Genomic DNA, 20,704 nt, shown 5'->3' with positions numbered 1-20,704 from the left:
CATTGTTCTATCGAAATGTTTGAATGTGGCTCAATCTGATGTAAAGACCAACTAACTTCTATACGTTCATCACTTACATTTATGGCCGAATTCAATATTTACAATTTTTGTTCTTGTTTTTTTTCTAAGCCAAGGGGCTCAGTATGGCCAGGTGGTTAGGATGCTTAACTCTCAATCCCACCAAACATGCTCGCCCTTTCAGCTATGGAGACGTTATATGGTGACGTTGACAAAAAGAGTAGCCCAAGAGTTGGCGGTTGGCGGTGATGGCCCATTCTCTAGTCTTTCACTGCTAAATTAGGGACGGCTAGCGCAGATAGCCCTCTTGTAGCTTTGCGAGTAATTCAAACCAATTCTAAACCAAGTTTTACTCTAAGAGGTATTTTGTTTTCCATATCTTGAGAATAAAAATAAGAAGAAAGAGCTGCATTATTTAAAATATCATTAGAGTGAGTAATAAACTTTTCAAAGAAACACACAACAGTCAGAATGGAATATCATGTTGATTAATTTATTTTCAATCATAAGCCACTTACTTACAATGTAAAACACAATAGCTATAATTGTGTTATTATTATTATTCGATTAATCGAATTCTTGAAAAGATCTACTCAACAGTGCAGTATGTCGTTACTAAGTGATAAGGGTGAAGTTGCTGTTAGATACTAGTTAGCACTTAGTATCTGGTAACAACAACAAAAAAGCAACTTATTAATAATTAGAATTGGGCTATCAAATGAACTGCTAACTGTGACGACGATCCCTTTAATCGTCTCAATTCAAAACTTTTAATTTCGAAACAATTATTTGACTTTATTTTATAGCAATTGCCCATAAGTCCTAGAGCGTCAACGAAAAAGAATGAAACAGTGAGAGACTACCAATCAACATTCGTGAGCCATAATTATTAAATCTCACACTAGTTTATTAACATAAATAACATTCGTAAATCAGAAAACAGAAGATATTAGAACCTTTACTAAATACAATGATTTTTCAATGACAAAAAAAAAAGATAGATGACGCTATAAGTAAATTTATTTTTAAACGTAACACCTTAAAATTGACTAAAAAAATGTTTCTATAACAAGTTTTTCTTGAAGTTGATACTTAACTCTACTTGAAAAACAAGTTTACCCTTAAAGTGCCTGTTTTTATTATGGACCTACAATAAGTTTTAGTTAAAATTAATACTTAGATTTTGGCCATAAAACACGATTTCTTTAAATCTCATACTTAGAATGTTTTTGGCCCCAAAACATATGTTTCATATTAAATTTTTAAATTAAACTAAAATTATGCACTTATTATAATTATTTTACAGGTTATCTCGCAGTTGTAAGTATTGACTTTCTGTTTTTTCTTTCAACATGGCTTTCGACGTTATATCTATTACCCACTTACAACGTTCTCATTATTTGTTTCGGGTTTGTCATCAGGGTAAGATTACCCCATCACACGTTTCCAAATCTTCAAGTTTAAGAACCCAATCAACTACGTGGATAACACCATTTCTGGCGGGTATATCAGCTCGGTAGAGAGGTGAGTTGTTTGCTTCGTAAAGACGACCTGAAAAACAAAATTTATATATATATACCATTATTGACTTGTACATTATGGTACACATATTAATCATTTATTGCTCGTCGACATGTTTTTCAGGAGTTCCTAAAACCATAAAACTATATTACCAACATCGCGTGCAATGACACGGTGCGTGGTTGGTACATTTAAATGGTTTAGTTAAGGTTTTGATTTTATATTTAATATACCTATTTTGTTACGTTGCTAAGACAAGCGAACGATGTTAATCTACGGTACAAATGTAATCTATTATTCTTTTTAGACACTCACAGAACTGCAATATTTTTCTTTCTCTTCTTCTTTTTGTTTTTTACTTTTACATATAGGAGGATTGAAAAAATTAACAAAGATTTTTAGCAAAACATCGTGTCCACTTTTACACCAGTGAATCATTTTCAGTGAAATCTGATGACATTTTATTGTGCTTAACATGTTGACGACCACTGGCTTGTAATATGAGGGTCGCGGGTTCGATTTCCAGTCGCACCAAACATGCTCGCCATTTCAACCATGGGAGAGTTATAATGTGATGGTCAATCCCACTATTCGTTGGTAAAAGAGTAGCCCAAGAGTTGGCGGTGGGTGGTGATGACTAGCTGCCTTCCCTCTAGTCTTACCCCACTAAAATAGAGATGGCTAGCGCATATAGCCCTCGTGTAGCTTTGTGTAAATTCAATTCAAAAACAAACTAATAGGCAGCGTTCATTTCCTTGCCTAATTTCATACGTAACTTTCATGTAAGTTAAAGTATTGTGTATATAGGCCTAACATAAATTTGTGAATCGCTCCGGGCTGAGTAGCGGAAGGTCCACGTATTGAACATGTTCTGCATTTTCGGTTGTGGGGACGTTATAACATCAGTAATCATTCTCACTATTTTAAGAGGGATCATGTGGATGGTGGTGCTGCTGACTGGCCGTCTTTCCTCTAATCCGCACTTCTAAACTACTCAAGTTATGAGATCTTTGAACTGGCAGTTTCGAAAACTCGTGTATCGCATAGTGTCTTTTGTTTTGAAAACATCAGACACTCACGCGTATAGTCCATTTCTCTGAAACTTTGACAGTTTATTACAGATAAGTAATCAATAATTTCGAATCAACAAAGATTATAAGAGAAAAAATGTTTTAGTAGCCTATTGACGATTAACAGAAAGTTTTCAATATACGTACGTCGACATCCATCGACGTTTACGCTCACTCTAACTGGTTGAGACTGATACAGTGACGTCAGATACTGAGCATCTCTTAGGTCTGCTCCATAATGAACTCCTTCGACCATGTGATACAGAAGAAAGGCTAGAAACATCAGACAAGATTTTTACTGAGTTAAAAATGAAACAAACGTTTTGCAAAACAGAGAAGAAAGATATCACAAAATTTTCGGAACTGTTTCTCAGTTAAAATAAACAACAACACAAAAATAATCAAAGCGAGATAATTTTAAAAAGTCTTCCAAAGAATGTGTTAAATTACAGTCCATATTAAATGCTAGAACAAAGATACTTATGAAAATAAATGTCTTAAACGTTTCACATATCAATAAAGTACACAGATACTGATCAAATACATATACTTGCGTTAGAAATTATTTTTATTTTATCGAACATTTACCTCTACCCTCATGAAAATTTTCTAAAATTAACTTCGAGTGATTGCAAGTTTTCATTACATAAGATTGGTTTGGGCTGTTTTATGTCCATATTTACGCTTAGTATATTTATTTTGTGACGTATAAACGAAAAAACAAAACAAAGGAGGCAAAATAGTTGAGGTTTAAGAAAAAAACTTATTTTTTACCTCTTAGAGCTGTGATATTTCTCTTTAGAACATCAAGTTCGTTTTCGGGGATCTTGGATAAAGCATCGTCACTTGGTAAGAAAAGCGTAAAGGGACCATCTATAAAATACACAGTTACATAATTTATTTACAGCAGACGATATTTACGAACAATAAATGGTAAATAATAAAAGAATCGCTTATTTTAATGCATAAAGTATTTTCTAGATATTTGTATCAACATTGATTCTTTTTTTTAATTTTGTTTAGCGCCTTAAAGCATTATAGAGTTACATGTGGCCTCTCTGTTAACCGGACAATTTTATTTCACTGTGTAATTTTGGCACGACTAAGTCACATCAAAATGCAGAGTATGGAATATTTTACAACGTACGGTGTTGCTAGGTCATAGTTATTAAACTTGTTCTAAGTTGTTATCTTCTGCAATTAAACTGCACACAAAAGGCTTATACCTATAGCTACTTATTTACAACTCAGTAGCTTCCGTGAAAGGTCCGGGGCTTTTAACATTTGACATGATTTTTGATTTAATTGTACCGTATATGTGGGTGCGTGCGCGAAAATATATATGTAATAGTAAATATCGAACAAAAGCTGCAGTTAAGTGACATTTTATTAATATTGTAATTTGTAGAAATTGTTATTTTTAAGTTTTTCTGTTTGCACAGTTGATTGTCTCATATAATTTATTTTCTATTAATTTTTTCTCTTATTTTTAAACATATTGTGTTATAAAAGACGTTATTTCACAAATTAGCTTCTTTATTTGATTGGTAGCTCGCATGGTAATTGTAAATTGAAAAGTAAATTTCAGTTGTAATAAACTGAATAGTATGAATAAAAAAACAAGTATCAAAGGGCATTTTAGATTTTTGGTTAGAGTAAGAAAATTTTGGCCCTTTTATAATTGTTGGTTTTTCTCACACAGTTCCTTTTTTTTTTTTTTTCAAAGATTTACTGAAAAATAAAACTTGAAACATACCTCTACGTAAAGTGTCTATCAACTGTGTTCCTTCGAGAAGCGTCAAAAATCCGCTGAATTTGTTGCATTGGATCACAGTATCCACAATGTCTTTATCCGCCAGTGGATAGAGTACTCCGTCAATCACATGTATCATTCCACCCTTTGGACCGGGAGCATTTGTAGTCACAATTCGCTGGCCATTTATGGTCACAGTCTGAAATGTATGCCATATCTTATTTAATCACCTTGTATTTGAATACACTTCTGCTATATTCACAGAGGCCTCTCATTATGAATAACGTGGTATGTTTAACGTGTCATGTAAGTAGGGGCGTCGAAACGGAGGGTGCTGCAGTACTCTCACTTCTGGATATTTGACTTACATAAAGCAACTGTAAGTTACATTATTACAATACTTTTCTCATGGGCATGTCTCCAGAATCCCTTAAATTTAACAGTTTTTAGCAGCTCCCTATACTTTCGATCTCTCAGTGTAAAATCTGCATGTCTAGTCAAGCACTTCCAGTTTGCAAATCCTTCCTACAACACTGGCAATATCCAGTAGTAGACGTCATGCATTCTGCTTCGATGAAAGCTTGCAAGATAAATAAAGCTATGTTTTATTCTCGAAAGTTCCTAAGTAGTTTTTCTCTTTCTTTAATTTTGTGGGGAAAATAAACAGATGTTTTAAAGCTGTATTTGAAGTAATGGCAAAGCCAGTTGCTTGTCTTTCTGTTTCATAATGGCCTTATCTTACACGTAAGTTTAGTGACAGTTATGTGTAATGTACTTACATATGTACCTATCCTGTCTTAATCTTATTTTATTCTCTTTGGCATTCACAGCTGTGCAAAACCTGGAATCTGGCTTATTGCTTAAGATCTTAGGCTTGCATTACTATGGAAAGATACGGAAAATATCAAAACATGGTATTTATTTTCAAATTTTAGACTACGTTTCCATATTATTCTACTAATTGACAGAGATAACGGATTTACAAAGAAATGTATATATATACAGATCGATAGTGTTATTCGCAGTCATAACACAGAAGATGACGTTTTAAATTCATTAGTTATTGTTAGGTTTAGTGTTCTGGGTCAATAGAACAGAAAAGGACGTGCCTAATTTTTGTTGTTGGAAGTCTTATTCGCAATATCCGTAAGCCTTTTCTTATTATAAAAAGAAAAATACCCATTGTTTTTGTTTAAAACTAAAAAAAAAATCCATGAAAATAGAGTTGGAATTTAAATAACCTTAATTCATAAAGGATATAATATTAGGAATTATTATGTTCAATATTTTAAAAAACTGAGCTTTGAAAAGCTTTTCGTAAGACAAGTGAAATATGGTAATTTGATCAATTGGTGTTCGAAACCACAATGTTATGATTAATGAGCGATTTTAAATACAGATGTAATGTATATATCTTGTGTGGTTATGATGTTTAAAGTTTATTTTTATATTTCTTAATGGCCCGGCATGGCCAAGCGTGTTAAGGCATGCGACTCGTAATCCGAGGGTCGCGGGTTCGCATTCCCGTCGCTCCAAACATGCTCGCCCTTTCAGCCGTGGGGGCGTTATAATGTTACAGTCAATCCCACTATTCGTTGGTAAAAGAGTAGCCCAAGAGTTGGCGGTGGGTGGTGATGACTAGCTGCCTTCCCTCTAGTCTTACACTGCTAAATTAGGGACGGCTAGCACAGACAGCCCTCTAGTAGCTTTGTGCGAAATTTAAAACAAACAAACAAACAAAATATTTCTTGATACGCATAATATTTTATGCGTGGATCTCCTAACATTGTCGTGTATTGCCACTGTATTAAGCATATTAACCTCAACAGATAATGCTTTCAACAATGAAACTATAACTTCAGCAAACATCAAGTTAAAGTTTAATTAATTTCAGTATGTATGAAAACGCACTTTTCTATCTTCAGTTTAGTAACAGTACTGGTAACTTCATTCTTTAGTAATGACACCATTCAGAAATAAACTATGTATCTGGAAACAGATTTATATTTTAAATACTTGGAAGATTCATTTATATATATATATATACTGTTATTTTATTTTGAAGATTTGATTTTGATGTTAAATTATTGTGATACTCTCAGAACTCTTATTTCTTCTGTTCACTTTTGTCGAGTTCATCAGTTATTTATATCTTAGTACTTCTGTTAAAATTATATTTCCTGTTCTTTGTACCCTCTGATGGATCAAAGCCAAGTCTTCAGATTTACCACACTAAAATCTGGGGTTCGATATCCCACGGTGAACATAACACAAATATCCCATTGCGTAACTTTGCGTTAAAAACACAACAACAGATATTTGTATCTTATAAACGTTTATATCGCTTTTATAAAATACCATTCAAACACTAGACAAGTCAATGTTAAGATCACAGTATTGTCTAATTAGTACTTAATTAATATTCCAGAGTAACTTGGGGAATTTTTGTTTAAAAGCAAATCTTACGAAAGTAAAATGAGGAAAGACATGCGGTTGGTAGTAAATAAAATTTTAGAAAGAACTTAAGCATCAAACGCATTTCACTGATACAACAAAGGAAAAAAACAAGTCCAGTCACTTCTTGAATGTATGACCTGCATACCAATAGACTTTTTCATTGAACGTAAACATGAAGACGAAAGCCGATATTTAGTACAAGGTGCTTCTTGATTATACAATAATACGCTCACGGTATCTTACTTTACATTTTTCTACTGAGAATAACGTGACACGGTAGATCATCATGGTGATCCGAGGAGGGAAGAGAAATCTAGAACGCACGACCGGGTGATACGAAAGTAATGAGGGTAAGTCACTCTGGTTTTAAGTGTAACCTATTTTAATGTACACTGTTATTTTGAAACTTAACACCCAGCTCGAGAATTGGGTGTTTGCTCTTCGAGTCTCTTCACTGTTTCAAGGCCATGCTTGGACCATTACAACATAGCTATGGGTCAGTGTTTCACCTGCTGACACCATTGTCAAGTAAGAACGTTCATAAAGAGTTTTATTTCCTGAACCTATGAAAGTAGGTGAGTCGTTTACCTTTAATACGTGTCGTAACCGCCTCATATGTCCCAGTGACTTACATGTGCAGTCGGGCAAAGGTCAACATTTACACCTTAGGGAGTAAAATGATGTTTTTCTTCTGACCAGTATCGTGCTCAAGTGTAGTTCCAAAAATAAACATTCGTAGTACATCCCTCCCCGTTCTTTAGTTTCTCAAAATCAAAAGTTGGATTTGCTATTATTATTACTTATTTCTTTTCTTTAGAAATTGACATAAAAATGATTCCAGTGGAAATGGACAGCTGTACATGCAGACAGCTGGTTAGCACATAAACATTTATAAATTAGATATCTATTTGATCCGTCTAATGTATTTGAAATAATTCATAGTTAAAATGTAACAACAAAACCAAATCAAGAATGAGCATTTAAAAAATCAAATACTGCTTTTAATATCATAGTAATGTTTAAATATAAATTATAAGATACATGTACACATACACACACACAGTATGTACCACAGTATATACCAGAATACTTGTTTCTCTTTGCAGTACTGTTTGACAACAGATAGAAATACGATGTTGGAATCACTGTGGCTGTATTATCGAAACGCATGAACAAAATGGTTTCCGTAGTAAGAAGGCTATTTTATAGGTATTTTAAGCTAAGAGTTGAACCGTATGCGTAAATATCCCATTCTATGTGTTATAATTTCCTATATTTATTCTAGAATTTCAACTTTACCACCTCATGATACGAACAGGGCGCACTAGGAGTCGCATCAACTATATACTTTGATATAAAAACATGCTAGCCAGTTTGAAATGGCATTACAGTGTCAGTCTAGCTTTAACGGCAATCTTGAAATAACGTCCTAAACTAAAGTTAATTTTTGTTGTTTACATTCCTTTTTTTACAAGAACAAGCTTATAGTTTTTTCTAGTTGTCAATTGTTTTATAGGCCCGGGATAGCCAAGCGTGTTAAGGCGTTCGACTCGTAATCCGAGGGTCGCGGGTTCGAATCCCGGTCGCACCAAACATGCTCGCCCTTTCAGCCGTGGGGGCGTTATAACGTTACGGTTAATTCTACTATTCGTTAGTAAAAGAGTAACCCAAGAATTGATGGTGGGTGGTGATGACGAGCTGCTTTCCATCTAGTCTTACACTGCTAAATTAGGGACGGCTAGCGCAGATAGCCCTCCTTTAGCTTTGCGCGAAATTCAAAAACAACAAAAATTGTTTTATAACACAACTATAAATAGAGGAGATATTTTTGTTAATGGAAACCAAAACAATAATGAAGATTACCCATTTAGTTCCACAACAGCGTTAGTGGAAATATCCTTTTCATACTTTATAAAGTAAAATTTTTCACTGATCTGTTGGGTCAGTAAGAACCTCATGTAGAGTTCATCATTCAACACATACTTGTGTACCATAAAGGTCAAATTACCCCAGTTGTTACTGTTTGTTGATTTTCGCACAAATCTACTCGAGAGATATCTGTGCCAGCTGTTCCTAATATTGAAATGACAGACAAGGCGGAAAGCAATCAGTTAACAGCACTCACCGCTAGCTCGTGGGCTACCCTAATTGCACCCCCCTCCAGTGGCTCAGCGGCATGTCTACGGACTTACAATGCTAAAAACCAGATTTCGATACCCGTGCAGCTTTGTGCTTAATTCGAAACAACAACAACTACCCTAATCATATAGATGTATTCGGAAGCCATTCTTATACGCATTCAGAGCCCTAAAGTGAAGAGTGCGATTTTTTTTTTCACGGTGTTGACAGGGCGCGAGGGATAAACCCTCGAACCCACACTCTGGAATACTAGCCATAAACCGTCGTTCAAACTGTACAAGATGAGTTTAACTGTGTATAGCTAGTTAGATAAAAAATAGTTACTGATTGTTCCAGCATGGATAGTAATAATAAGTGTGAACTTGTGAAAGGACACTAAACTTACCTCATCTTCATTACTATTGACATATAAAGTGTCAACATTAGCAGCACGAGGGTCAATTGTAGGAGTCTGTCGTAAATCTTCCAAGGACAACTTTGTAGGAATTATATGGTTAAGAAAGATCTTGGTAAAAGTGTCTGAATCTTCTTTCCATATCTTCAATAACTGAGGTGGAAGACGAGACAGAGCATTGTTCGAGGGAAGGAACAGCGTGTATGGACCTTAGAAATGAAAATTATCACCAACAAAACACTTTACTACGTTTAACACATACATTACTTTCAAGAACATTTTTGTAAACGTTGAACAACCACCAATGATACTTTAGTTTTTCCATATATATATCTATGACATACAACAATAAATATTAATTTATAATATGTGTGTGTGTAATTAATATGAAACCGAAATGAAACGGTTAGGCCTCGTGCAGAAACAGTCGTGATACGCAACGTTTTAATGTTTCATTACCAGACACTTTCAATCTTCTAGTTTTCTCTTTATTTAATGCTTACATTTAAAAGTTGAAAATAATTAACATCCATTTATTACGTGTTTTGTACCTATTGTGTTCTGGTGAATACAGCCAACGTTTCTTAAGGCTTTTCCAAAAGCCTTAAAAAGTTTGCTGACTGACTTCACGCAGTCAAATACGCGAAGTCACCTTGTATTATAATATAGCTTCACTACCTTAAATGTTGTGTCAAATAACGTATCGTAATACAAATAGGGTTATATCAACCTATCCTGAAGCTGGACTGCATGTGTTGTTTTATTGTACAATGATTGCTTTTATGTTAATGCTTACCTGCAGCTCATTTTAATTCTTTAAAGATTTTATTACAATCATCTAATAATATATTTATCGTTGTTAAATACGTTTCGAAGATTTTAATACAATCATTTAATAATCTGCTTATTGTTGTTAAGCTGGTTTCTAAGAGTATTACTGTACGTCAAGTTATCATTAAGTTAACGACGCAAAATAATCTTTCAAAACTGTAATGTATATGTTGAACATTATAAACAATACGATTAATGAAATTTAATTTAAGGAAGGAACATTCTCTCCAATGGCATTACGATATGTCTGCAGATTTATACTGCCAGTAAATGAGTTTCAATACTGGTAATGGGCAGAGCAAAGGGAGCCCTATGTGGGGCTTTGTTCTTAATAACAAACAATAAAAAAATACAACTATTTGTTTTATACTTTTCAATGAACCGAGAAACTTTTGATATTTTTAAATCTTTTATTAATTTTGTTTGTTTAATCAGATCTTAATTTTAGGGGAAAGACCTTCGTATCTCTCCTGATATTGAACTTACCTTCAGCTGACAAAAGTGCAATGATGCTTTCTTCATCTAAACGAATCAAACTCAAAACTGCATCTGCTTCCAAAGAGGCTGCAGCTTGCTGAAAAGAGAGGGTACCAATGTTTGATGGAATATTACTCTGTGGCGAGCAGCTGGATTTACAGGTACAAAATCCTTGGCTTATATCTTTGGGTCTCGGAGGAATAACAACTTGGCGCCCTGGAAATTGAGGAGGAAATTCCACCAGTGGTCGTTTTGTGGTTAGTTGGACTGGTACTGGAGGGATAACCGATCGATCTGGTATGGGAGGAATCACTGGGGGGCGGAATGTTGCTGATGTAACTGATGGTAATCTTTTATCAACTGATTGGAAAGATATTAATGGTTGTTGATTTACTAGTTGCCCTGGTACTGGAGGAATAACTGATGGTCGCTCTGCTTGAAATAATGGTATGTTTGGTCGGTCAACTTTTGGAAGCTCAGGTGGCTTCAAAGGAGCAATTTCAACTTTATTTGGCTGTTCTGGTGTTCTGAAGAATGTTAGTTGGTCAACCGGCTGAGGAGCACGTGACTGAGGATGGACATTTGCTGTGTATTTCCCAACTTTAATATGATAGCCTCCATTGTTGTGTCTGTTATCTAATACATCTGTTGTCTTCTTTGCTTGGTATCCAAACTGCCTTTGACCTTGATTGCCCAATTGTTCTTGCCTTTGCTGCTTTTGGAATCTAATTTCTTGCTGTTGTTGTTTTTCTTGACCTTCATATCCATGTGTTTGCTGTTGCTGATTTTGAAATCCATTTTCTTGCTGTTGTTGTTGACCTTCATATCCATTATTTTGCTGTTGTTGATTTTGTAATGTAAATTCTTTCTGTTGTTGTTCGCCTTCATTTCCATAATTTAGTTGTTGCTCGTTGTGAAACCTAATTTCTTGCGGCTGTTGATGTTGGCCTTCATAACCACGATGTTGCTGTTCTTGTACTTGAGTATCAAAACCTTTTTGATGTTGAGAGACACTTGAGTCAATCTGGTCATTGTACCTTTGCTGTGGGTTGAATTGGAGAGCTTGTTTTTGTTGATGTTGGTTATAACTCAAGTCTTGGTGTTGTTGTTGAATTTCATGATTGTTTTCTTGTTGATCAACTGTTTGTAGCTGTCCTTTGAACTTTCGATCAGATTGAGTATTTAATATATCGAAACTCTGACCATATAAAAGCGACTTTGGTAATACAACATAATAAAATCTACTGCTCATAGGACGTTGGTCATTAGTGGACGTTATGGGCTTCCATCTGTTAGATTCCTCTGAAAGTCCTTTTCCAGCTAGATGTACCAAAATGATGGCTACTATAAACATCATTTCTCTTCTCAATAACCTTCCTTCATTGAAAAACTGCTCCGCCATCTCGGTGATGGCTTTTATAGTTGCTCATCACGTGACCATTGTGTCATCCCGACTCTCCTTACCAGTAAATATCGTGGAGGAATATTTCTGTTTCTAGCAACTTGACTGACCCAAATCTCGTGCCCTACTTTGCACGTTTTTCTCCCAGTCTCTGGAGAAGTAAATAAAAAAAATCTTTACTTGACACACGAGGTCTTTTAAGACTCGTTTGAAATATTTTCCTGTTATCTTTCCTTATTGCCTATTCTTCAACTATCAGATATACTAATACCCATATCTTCAGATTAATTACTTCACTGTCTTGCTAAGTTGGAGTTTTTGTAAAGAAGTGTTCATCGAACCAAGGAGATTAGCGTCGTAAGTCAATAGACTTACCGTTGTCTTACGAGGGAGTTTTTTTAACTTCATATGGTTTAGAGAATTTATTAAGTGATATGTCCACGTGCACAATTCGAATTATAGAAAGTGTTAATTAAAATAGTTGTTTGTAATTAAGCACAAAGCTACATAACGGGCCCGGCATGGCCAGGTAGGTTAAGGCGTTCGACTCGTAATCCAAGGGTTGCAGGTTCGAATCCCCGTCGCACCGAAAATGCTCACCATTTCAGCCGTGTGGGCATTATAATGTGACCCTCAATCCCACTATTCGTTGGTAAAAGTGTAGCCCGAGAGTTGGCGGTGGGTGGTGATGACTAGCTGCCTTCCCTCTAGTATTACACTGCTAAATTAGGGACGGCTAGCACAGATAGCCCTCGAGTAGCTTTGCGCGAAATTCAAAAAACAAACAAACAGCTACACAATGAGCTATCTTTGATTTACCCACCACGGGTATTGAAACTTGTTTTCTAGCGTTGTAGGTCCGCTGACAAACCGCTGTGCTAATGGGGAAGCAGTTTAAATAGTGCTGTATAAATTGGAATTTTTTTATTTTCTCGGTTTACATAGAAACGTAAGATTTAATGACAAATACAGTTTTTAATTATCACTGTTTCTGAAGCATGCTACACGATGTGTCTGACAGCACAAAGCTGTCTGTGCTTAATGCATTATATCGCGATGTGAAACCCATCTTACGCTGCTTAACTTTTAAGCTATGTTATTATAATTTCTGTTGTAGACTGTAATAACCTAATTATTGTAATGACGTCAACATATTACTACTTCTGTCATTATGAAGAGTTCAGTTTTATATCTAGAGATTATTCAGTGAGACTAGTTATTTCATAATGGTTTTTCCATTGTATTATACTCTCTCTCTTCTAGTTTATAAAAAGTTTAAAACAAAATAAGCAATTGAAAAATCTACAAATTTACGAGATAATGCGCTTCGTTCTCCAGTGATCTGGTAGGAAGTCTGAAAGCTTGTACCGCTAAAAATCGGGTTTCGATACTCACTGTAGAAACAGTACAAATAGCCCATTATGTAGCCTCGTGTTTAATAGCAATCCAGGATTATTCAAATAAATAACTGTTTGATTATGTAGTATATAGTGCGAATGTAACTTTAACTAGACTTTTCTAGTGTACATTTCATGAAATAGCGTTTTAAGTATTTGTAATTTAATGTAATTATTTCCGCGGTGAACAGTATCGTTGAAGAGAGTTCGAGTTCCCCTACGTTAATTGTATTCTGAATGAAGTAGATATTGTAATTATCCCCAATATAATTAAGTGTACATGGGTAGTATTATGAACCATACAGATGTCGTGACAAAGAACACAATGATAAATCATATCAAGCTATTAGCAGGACGTAACATACGATCTCGTATAATAGATATAACAACTTAAGCGCAGCTACCTAAAGTGACTTATTTTAAACTGTAATAACACAAATATCTGTTTTATTGACTTGACAAGTAAAAGTACAAAACCGCGTCTTTGAGTTTCTGTGCCTGTTGGTGTTGTGGGTTCAGTATTTATACACAGTAGTGTTACGAGTACAGTGTTTATACATTGTGGTGTTGTGGGTTTAGTGTTTATAGACTGTGGTGTTGTGGGCAGTGTTTATATACTATGGTGTTATGGGTAGAATGTATGTACATTGTGGTGTTATGGGTAGAATGTATGTACATTGTGGTGTTGTGGGCACAGTGTCTATACCCTTTGGTTTTATAAGTAGAGTGTATGTACATTGTGGTGTTATGGGTAGAATGTATGTACATTGTGGTGTTGTGGGCACAGTGTCTATACCCTTTGGTTTTATAAGTAGAGTGTATGTACATTGTGGTGTCGTGGGTACAGTGTTTACACGCTGTGGTATTGTGGGTAAAGTGCATGTATATTGTGGTGTTGTGGGTAGAATGTCTATACACTGTGGTATTATGGGTACAATGTATGTACACTGTGGTGTTGTGCGTACAGTGTTTATATAATGTGGTGTTCTGAGCACAGTGTTTATACCCTTTGGTGTTATGGGTAGAGTATATGTACATTATGCTATTGTGGCCACAGTGTTTATACAATGTGGTGTTGTGGGTATAGTGTAAGTATACGATGGTGTTATAGGTATAGTGTTTACATACTGCAGTGTTTTGAGCACTGTGTCTATACATTGTGATGTTATGGGTACAGTGTTTACACACTGTGATGTTATTATTACAGTGTTTAAACATTGCAGTGTTGTGAGGTCAGTGTTTATAAGCTACATTGTTATGGGTACAGTGTCCATCAGAGCTACGAATGAAATGTTCATATGCTCTGATATTATGGATGATGGTAACACTAACACAGACGTTTTTTGAGTTTTCGAATTAGTTATTATAAGACTTATAAAACAACCTCGGGACTTGAGATTTTTGTTATTCATGAAAGTGTGAAATCAAAGATATTTTTCTTAAGATTTTACATTATTTAGTTTGTAGTTTGTACACAACGCATTATAATCAGTAAAACCTATAAATGTAAAGTTTAAGGATACTTAGAGGGGTTCACTGTTTATTGTAAAGTTGCATGTTAAAGTAATTCTAAAATGCGTAGTTAGAGCTGGGATCATAGTCATTCTGGCCCGGCATGACCAGATGGTTAAGGAGCTCGACTCATAATGTGAGAGTCGCTGGTTCGCATCCCCGTTGTACCACACATGCTCGCCCTTTCAGGCCTGAGAGCGTTATAATGTGACGGTAAATCCCACTATTCGTTGGTAAAAGAAAAGCCCAAGAGTTGGCGGTAGGTTCTGATGACAACTCACATTCCCAAATAAGGGACGGCTAGCGCAGATAGCCTTCGAGTAGCTTTGCGCGAAATTCAAAAAAGAAACAAATACGGTCGTCCTATACGTCAGAAATCTGCAGAAGGAAATACTTGTTCATACTGCAACTATAAAGTTTAAAAAATTAAATAATTGTTTTAATTAAATTATGGATTCAAAACTGCATATTTCTCTTGTCGTTCAATATAAAAAGTCCATTTTTTTCCAACTTGATATAATTTATTTTTACTTTTAATACTCTGCACTCGTATACCTGAAGTAACCATTGATATACATCAACATTATCAAACGCACAAATGAATATATTTTAAAGGAACAAAACTTTAATAAATGTTGTCATTCTAAACTTATTTTACTTATATTTCTAAACAATGCTTGAAAATCGCTAATATAAATTATTGTCTACCTACTGAATATGACGCGAAGTAAATCCTCGGATTTTAAATCCATTTATTTATTTATTAGTATGATTGAAACAAAATCATTTTACAGTTAAAATCATCAGTGATATCCAGGAGTGTACATACTTAACAATATGTTATACTGAATTTTGGTAATTAATAAATTACTACATTTATTCATATTTTTTCCTTGCAAAACATTCTTTTGAGTTAAATGTTTTTCGTAGAAACCACACATGGAAATGTCTGAATTTTATGCACCTGGAGGAATCGAACGCTAGATTTTGGAGTGAAAGTTCCATGCACTTAACGCTTCTCCGCTAAGAACTTTACATATGTTAAGGAAAATGGTGTATTCTATTGATTTGTAAAGTTATTTTTCCACTATGTTTCTAATGGATATATTTTTTAAAATCAAAACAAACACTACTTCCGGAAAGAAATAGAATGACTTAATCGTTAGAACTTTTCATACTATACAACCGTAGCCTAAAAATATCGTGAAATCTCGTTTAATTTGATAGTTTCCGTGTGACACAAGTAAAAAATGCAATGAAAATGGCCAAACATTGCTTTAATTTTTTAGGGTATTACATTATTTCATACTATTTTATCTGAAAGTGCTTAAAAGCACTAAATTAATGTACAAACGCAAGCTACAAATTACAAAAACACCAAGTTCGTTCTAAAAAACATACCCATCATTCCCTACTCTCCTCACCAGAGAACAAATTATATGTGTATTTTTCTTATAGCAAAGCCACATCGGACTATCTGCTGAGCCTACCGAAGGGAATCGAACCACTAATTTTAACGTTGTAAATCCGTAAACTTACCGATGTGCTAGCGGGAAGCGAACAAATTATATAAAACATATATTAATTATTAATTAAATCATGATATAATTATAATCGTACCTCTTGTTTGTTGTTAAGCACAGAACTACACAATGTGCTGTCTGTGCTTTGCCCACCGTGGCTATCTGAGCTCTCTTTTTAACGGTGTAAGTCACCAGTCTCACCGATGAGCCACCGAGGGAAAAGCCTGGCTGTATCCATTTAATACTATTATAATTTTTCCGTGCTAATTAACATAAAGCTACACTTTTATTTGAGACTTAGAAGCGATTTGACGAGTAAGTACTTCAAAAGGTGTAGCACCATTTCTTCAACCACTTCACTCGTGCAAACAAAAAACTGTGATAAAAGTGTGCAGGAACAAATTATTTTCCATGATTGAGAACCAGTTTACCATTTTCGTATAAATTATCTGCATTCATTACACTATGTAACACAAACTTTGTTCCTGGGTGGTATGTGTTGTTTCTTAATTGCTTATGTTGTAAAAGTACAGAAAACTTGTGACTTTTGTGACTTGGATAATGAAATTTAGAAATTAACCTATTTTCTATGTAAAAAGGGCAAATTTGCACATTTTCATTTACATAAGGTCTGAATAAAACAACATATGAATCAAGATTTACATGTATTTATACTAAAGTTATACAAAAATGTTTAGAAGTGAGTAGTTTTTTTAGATTTGCAACTGTTATGTAAATCACTTTCACGTATCAGCCTCCAAATATAGTCTCCCATCGTGTTTTTGTTATACGCTACCAGGTCACAAAAGCAAAGTTTGAAGAGAAAAATAGGTTCATTTACTTTAAGCATAAGCAACTGGGAAATAACACTTTCTTCCCGGGAACAAGAAAAAGTAACAATTTTGTTACATACTGTTATTGATATTGTTAAATGGACTAACTAAACCTATAGTCACCTGTGGGTGTCTAATAGCAATCATGTATTCATATGAATACGTATGTATACTAGCCGTGTTAACACAGCCTCACTATTCACACCCTTAAATAAAATATTTGAATCTACAACTCTAACATATATTTGTGTCCAAAACCATCTAAGTGAAATCAAATGAAAACAATGATACATTTAGTAGAAATATTTATCAAAAGTTATCCTCCTGGTGGCCGTTTTTATTATGAGAGTTAGATTAACGTTATTTTAAACCTTCGTTCCCTGTGGGTTAGCAGTAAGTCTAAAATTTACAACGCTAAAATCCGTGGTTTGATTCCCGCGGTAGGACATAGCAGATAGGCCAAGGTGGCTTTGTTCCAAAAAACAAACATTAAATTGAATCATCAGAAAGTGGTCAAGTTTTGATGCTTGGTTTAAATATAAAATTCGAAATGCTTACAAAAATTCGTGAATTGGTTTTTAATTGGTTTTAGTAGAAATATTTATTAAAAGTCATCCTCCTGGTGGCCACACGAGAGCTATCTGCGCTAGCCGCCTCTAATTTAGTAGTGTAAGACTAGAGGGAAGGCAGCTAGTCATCGCCACCCACTACCAACTCTTGGGCTACTCTTTTACCAACAAATAATGGGATTAGCCTACGGCTGAAAGGGCGAGCATGTTTGGTGCAACTGGGCTTCGAACCCGCGACCCTCGGATTATGAGTCGAACGTCTTAACACACTTGGCCATGCTGGGCCAAATTTGTTGAGGAAGTAGCGATATATTCTATTTTATAGATTCTTCGTTAAATGTCATTTCTTATAACGTTTTATAACAACTTTTAAGTGCGCTTCGTAATCTGAGGGATGGCCTGGCATGGCCAAGCGCGTGAGGCGTGCGACTCGTAATCCGAGGGTCGCGGATTCGCGGCCGCGTCGCGCTAAAACATGGTCGCCCTCCCAACCGTGGGGGCGTATAATGTGACGGTCAATCTCAATATTCGTTGGTAAAAGAGTAGCCCAAGAGTTGGCGGTGGGTGGTGATGACTAGCTGCCTTCCCTCTAGTCTTACACTGCTAAATTAGGGACGGATAGCCCTCGAGTAGCTTTGTGCGAAATTGCAAAACAAACAAAACAACTTTTAAATCATAATTTTACTTATGAACAACATTTTTATTGTAAGCTTATTGAGCCTTAAGCTGGCGAGAGTTATTAATAACTCAAATTTATGTAAGAATCATTTCAAACAATAAATAAGACTGATTAAGAACAAATTTCGGTATACATAGAAAACAAAAAATATGTATTAATTATTGTTGTTCTTTAAAGTTAAGAATAAAATAATATAACTGCCTATCTATGCTCTTCCCACAACAAGTATCGAAACGCGGTTTTTATCGTTGTTAGTTCATAGACATGCCGTTGTGCTACTGGGGGCGCGTGTATTATATGGACGTTTGATCAAAATTTTCTCTATTACTTTTATATAATTTCTTTAAAAATGACGTTTGAAATGAAAACTTAGTACATTCTAAGTACGTAAATAAAAAAGTGTCATGGACGTTTTGTTTGATAAAGTATATTTATTACAAACTAAAGTCTATCTTTAGCAAAACTAAGAAAGGAATACATTAACTTATTTAATTCATTTTTCCTTTAACAGTCTTTTAACGCACCTGCGAAACTAAAGTGTTGAACTGATTCTTGTGGCAAGGTACGCGAACAATGCACCCTAGGGTTCAGAAGCCGACAAGCTAAAACATTAATTCACGTTTACTTCATGATCTTCTACTGTTTCTGCTTTTTACTCTACCAATCTTTCTCTTACGTTTTGCTTTTGACATCTTTCCACAGCGCTTTGATTTTGTATACACAAAAATCGAAATTTTCAGTTTCTGTATCGTTAGGAAATATATGGCCTATAGCTTCACTATTTTTGAAGATATTGGTTACTTAGTTACCGTCAGTGTGCGCGTGTTAAGGTTTTGCAGCTCGTGATCTTCTGTAACGTACCTGTGTATCCTGTGAGGGAAGATTTGTTTGCTTTTTTGTTTTTTTGAAATTCGCACAAAGCTACTCAAGGGCTATCTGTGTTAGCCGTCCCTAATTTAGCAGTGTAAGACTAGAGAGAAGGCAGCTAGTCATCACCATCCACCGTCAACGCTTGGGCTATTCTTTTACCAACGAACAGTGGGATTGACCATAGCATTTATAACGCCCCAACGGCTGAAAGGGCGAGCATGTTTAGTGGGACGTGGATTTGAACCCGCGATCCTCAGATTAGGAGTCGAGTGCCTAAAGCACCTGGCCATACCGAGCTTTAAGCTTTCTGTACCTACTGGTTTACTGGTGCAACGAGTATAAACAATAAATTAATCTCTTATTAAAATGACTGTTAAATACACTATATATACATTGCTGGCCAAAATCTTAAGGCCAATGAACATAAAGAAAAAATATGCATTTTACGTTGTTAAACTTAACCACTTATTAGAGTAGAGCTTCGAAAGATGAAACTAAAAACAGGGAAAATAAAAATAAAAAATGTTTTAAGCATTTAATAGGAAAATTGTGAACACTATGAAATTAGCCTGATTACTAGCTGGTCAAAAGTTTAAGACCATACTGAAACGAAGGGTTAATTGGTAAACACGTAATGAAATTTAGTCATTTGTGTTCAAGCATTAGCGTTGCCAACATCTCCCACTGATATTTCCTGTATTGCATTGGGTAAAAACATGGAAAAGGCTAAAAAGTTGACAGATTTAAATGTGACAAAATTGTCGAGCTGCAAAGCAAGGTCTCTCTCAATGTGCCATCGCTGGTGAGATTGGGCGAAGTAAAACTGCTGTGGCAAATTTCTTAAAGGACCCTAAGGGATACGGAACAAGAATTTCAAGTGGTCGGCCCAAGAAAATTTCGCCGGTGTTGAGTAGAAGGATTAGACGAGTTGTCCGGTAAGACACCAGCCGATCATAGAACCAGATTAAGGCCCATACGGACGCAGAATGCAGCTCAAGAACAATAAGACGGCATCTACGAGAAAAAGGCTTTAAAAATCGTAAACGTCTTCAAAGGCCACGCATCATTCCACACCAAGAAAGAGCTCGGTTAAACTTTGCTGAGAAGCACCAAACATGGGACGTAGAAAAGTGGACGAAGGTTTTGTTCTCTGATGAGAAAAAATTTAACCTGAATGGTCCAGATAGCTTCCAACGTTACTGGCACAATAAGGATATCCCACCGGAAATATTTTCTACACGACACAGTAGAGGAGGTTC

The 20,704-nt window shown here is 35.3% G+C and overlaps 1 protein-coding gene across 1 annotated transcript; it reads right to left on the bottom strand.

Annotated features, from left to right (window-relative positions):
- Window positions 1-1,384: 1,384 nt before the first annotated feature.
- Window positions 1,385-12,077, bottom strand: LOC143252142 (uncharacterized). The gene is made up of 6 exons (XM_076503831.1): window positions 10,670-12,077; window positions 9,344-9,561; window positions 4,366-4,561; window positions 3,384-3,482; window positions 2,757-2,882; window positions 1,385-1,569 (listed from the first exon to the last, which is right to left on the bottom strand). The coding sequence occupies exons 1-6, from the start codon at window positions 12,060-12,062 to the stop codon at window positions 1,436-1,438; spliced, it is 2,166 nt and encodes a 721-aa protein (XP_076359946.1). The 5' UTR covers window positions 12,063-12,077; the 3' UTR covers window positions 1,385-1,435.
- Window positions 12,078-20,704: the final 8,627 nt, after the last annotated feature.

The sequence above is a fragment of the Tachypleus tridentatus genome, chromosome 6, assembly GCF_004210375.1.
Source record: "Tachypleus tridentatus isolate NWPU-2018 chromosome 6, ASM421037v1, whole genome shotgun sequence".
Classification (NCBI taxonomy): Eukaryota; Metazoa; Arthropoda; class Merostomata; order Xiphosura; family Limulidae; genus Tachypleus; species Tachypleus tridentatus.
The sequence above is the reverse complement of the archived record's forward strand: the minus strand, read 5'-3'. Positions and strand labels throughout refer to the sequence as shown.

Excerpts from the sequence above, each read along its gene's own strand:
- LOC143252142 (XM_076503831.1), bottom strand. The coding sequence starts at position 12,062 with ATGGCGGAGCAGTTTTTCAATGAAGGAAGGTTATTGAGAAGAGAAATG. Across the intron at positions 9,562-10,669 it reads TGCACTTTTGTCAGCTGAAG|GTCCATACACGCTGTTCCTT; the intron begins GTAAGTTCAATA and ends TTCATTTCTAAG. Across the intron at positions 1,570-2,756 it reads AAACGTCGATGGATGTCGAC|GTCGTCTTTACGAAGCAAAC; the intron begins GTACGTATATTG and ends TTTGTTTTTCAG.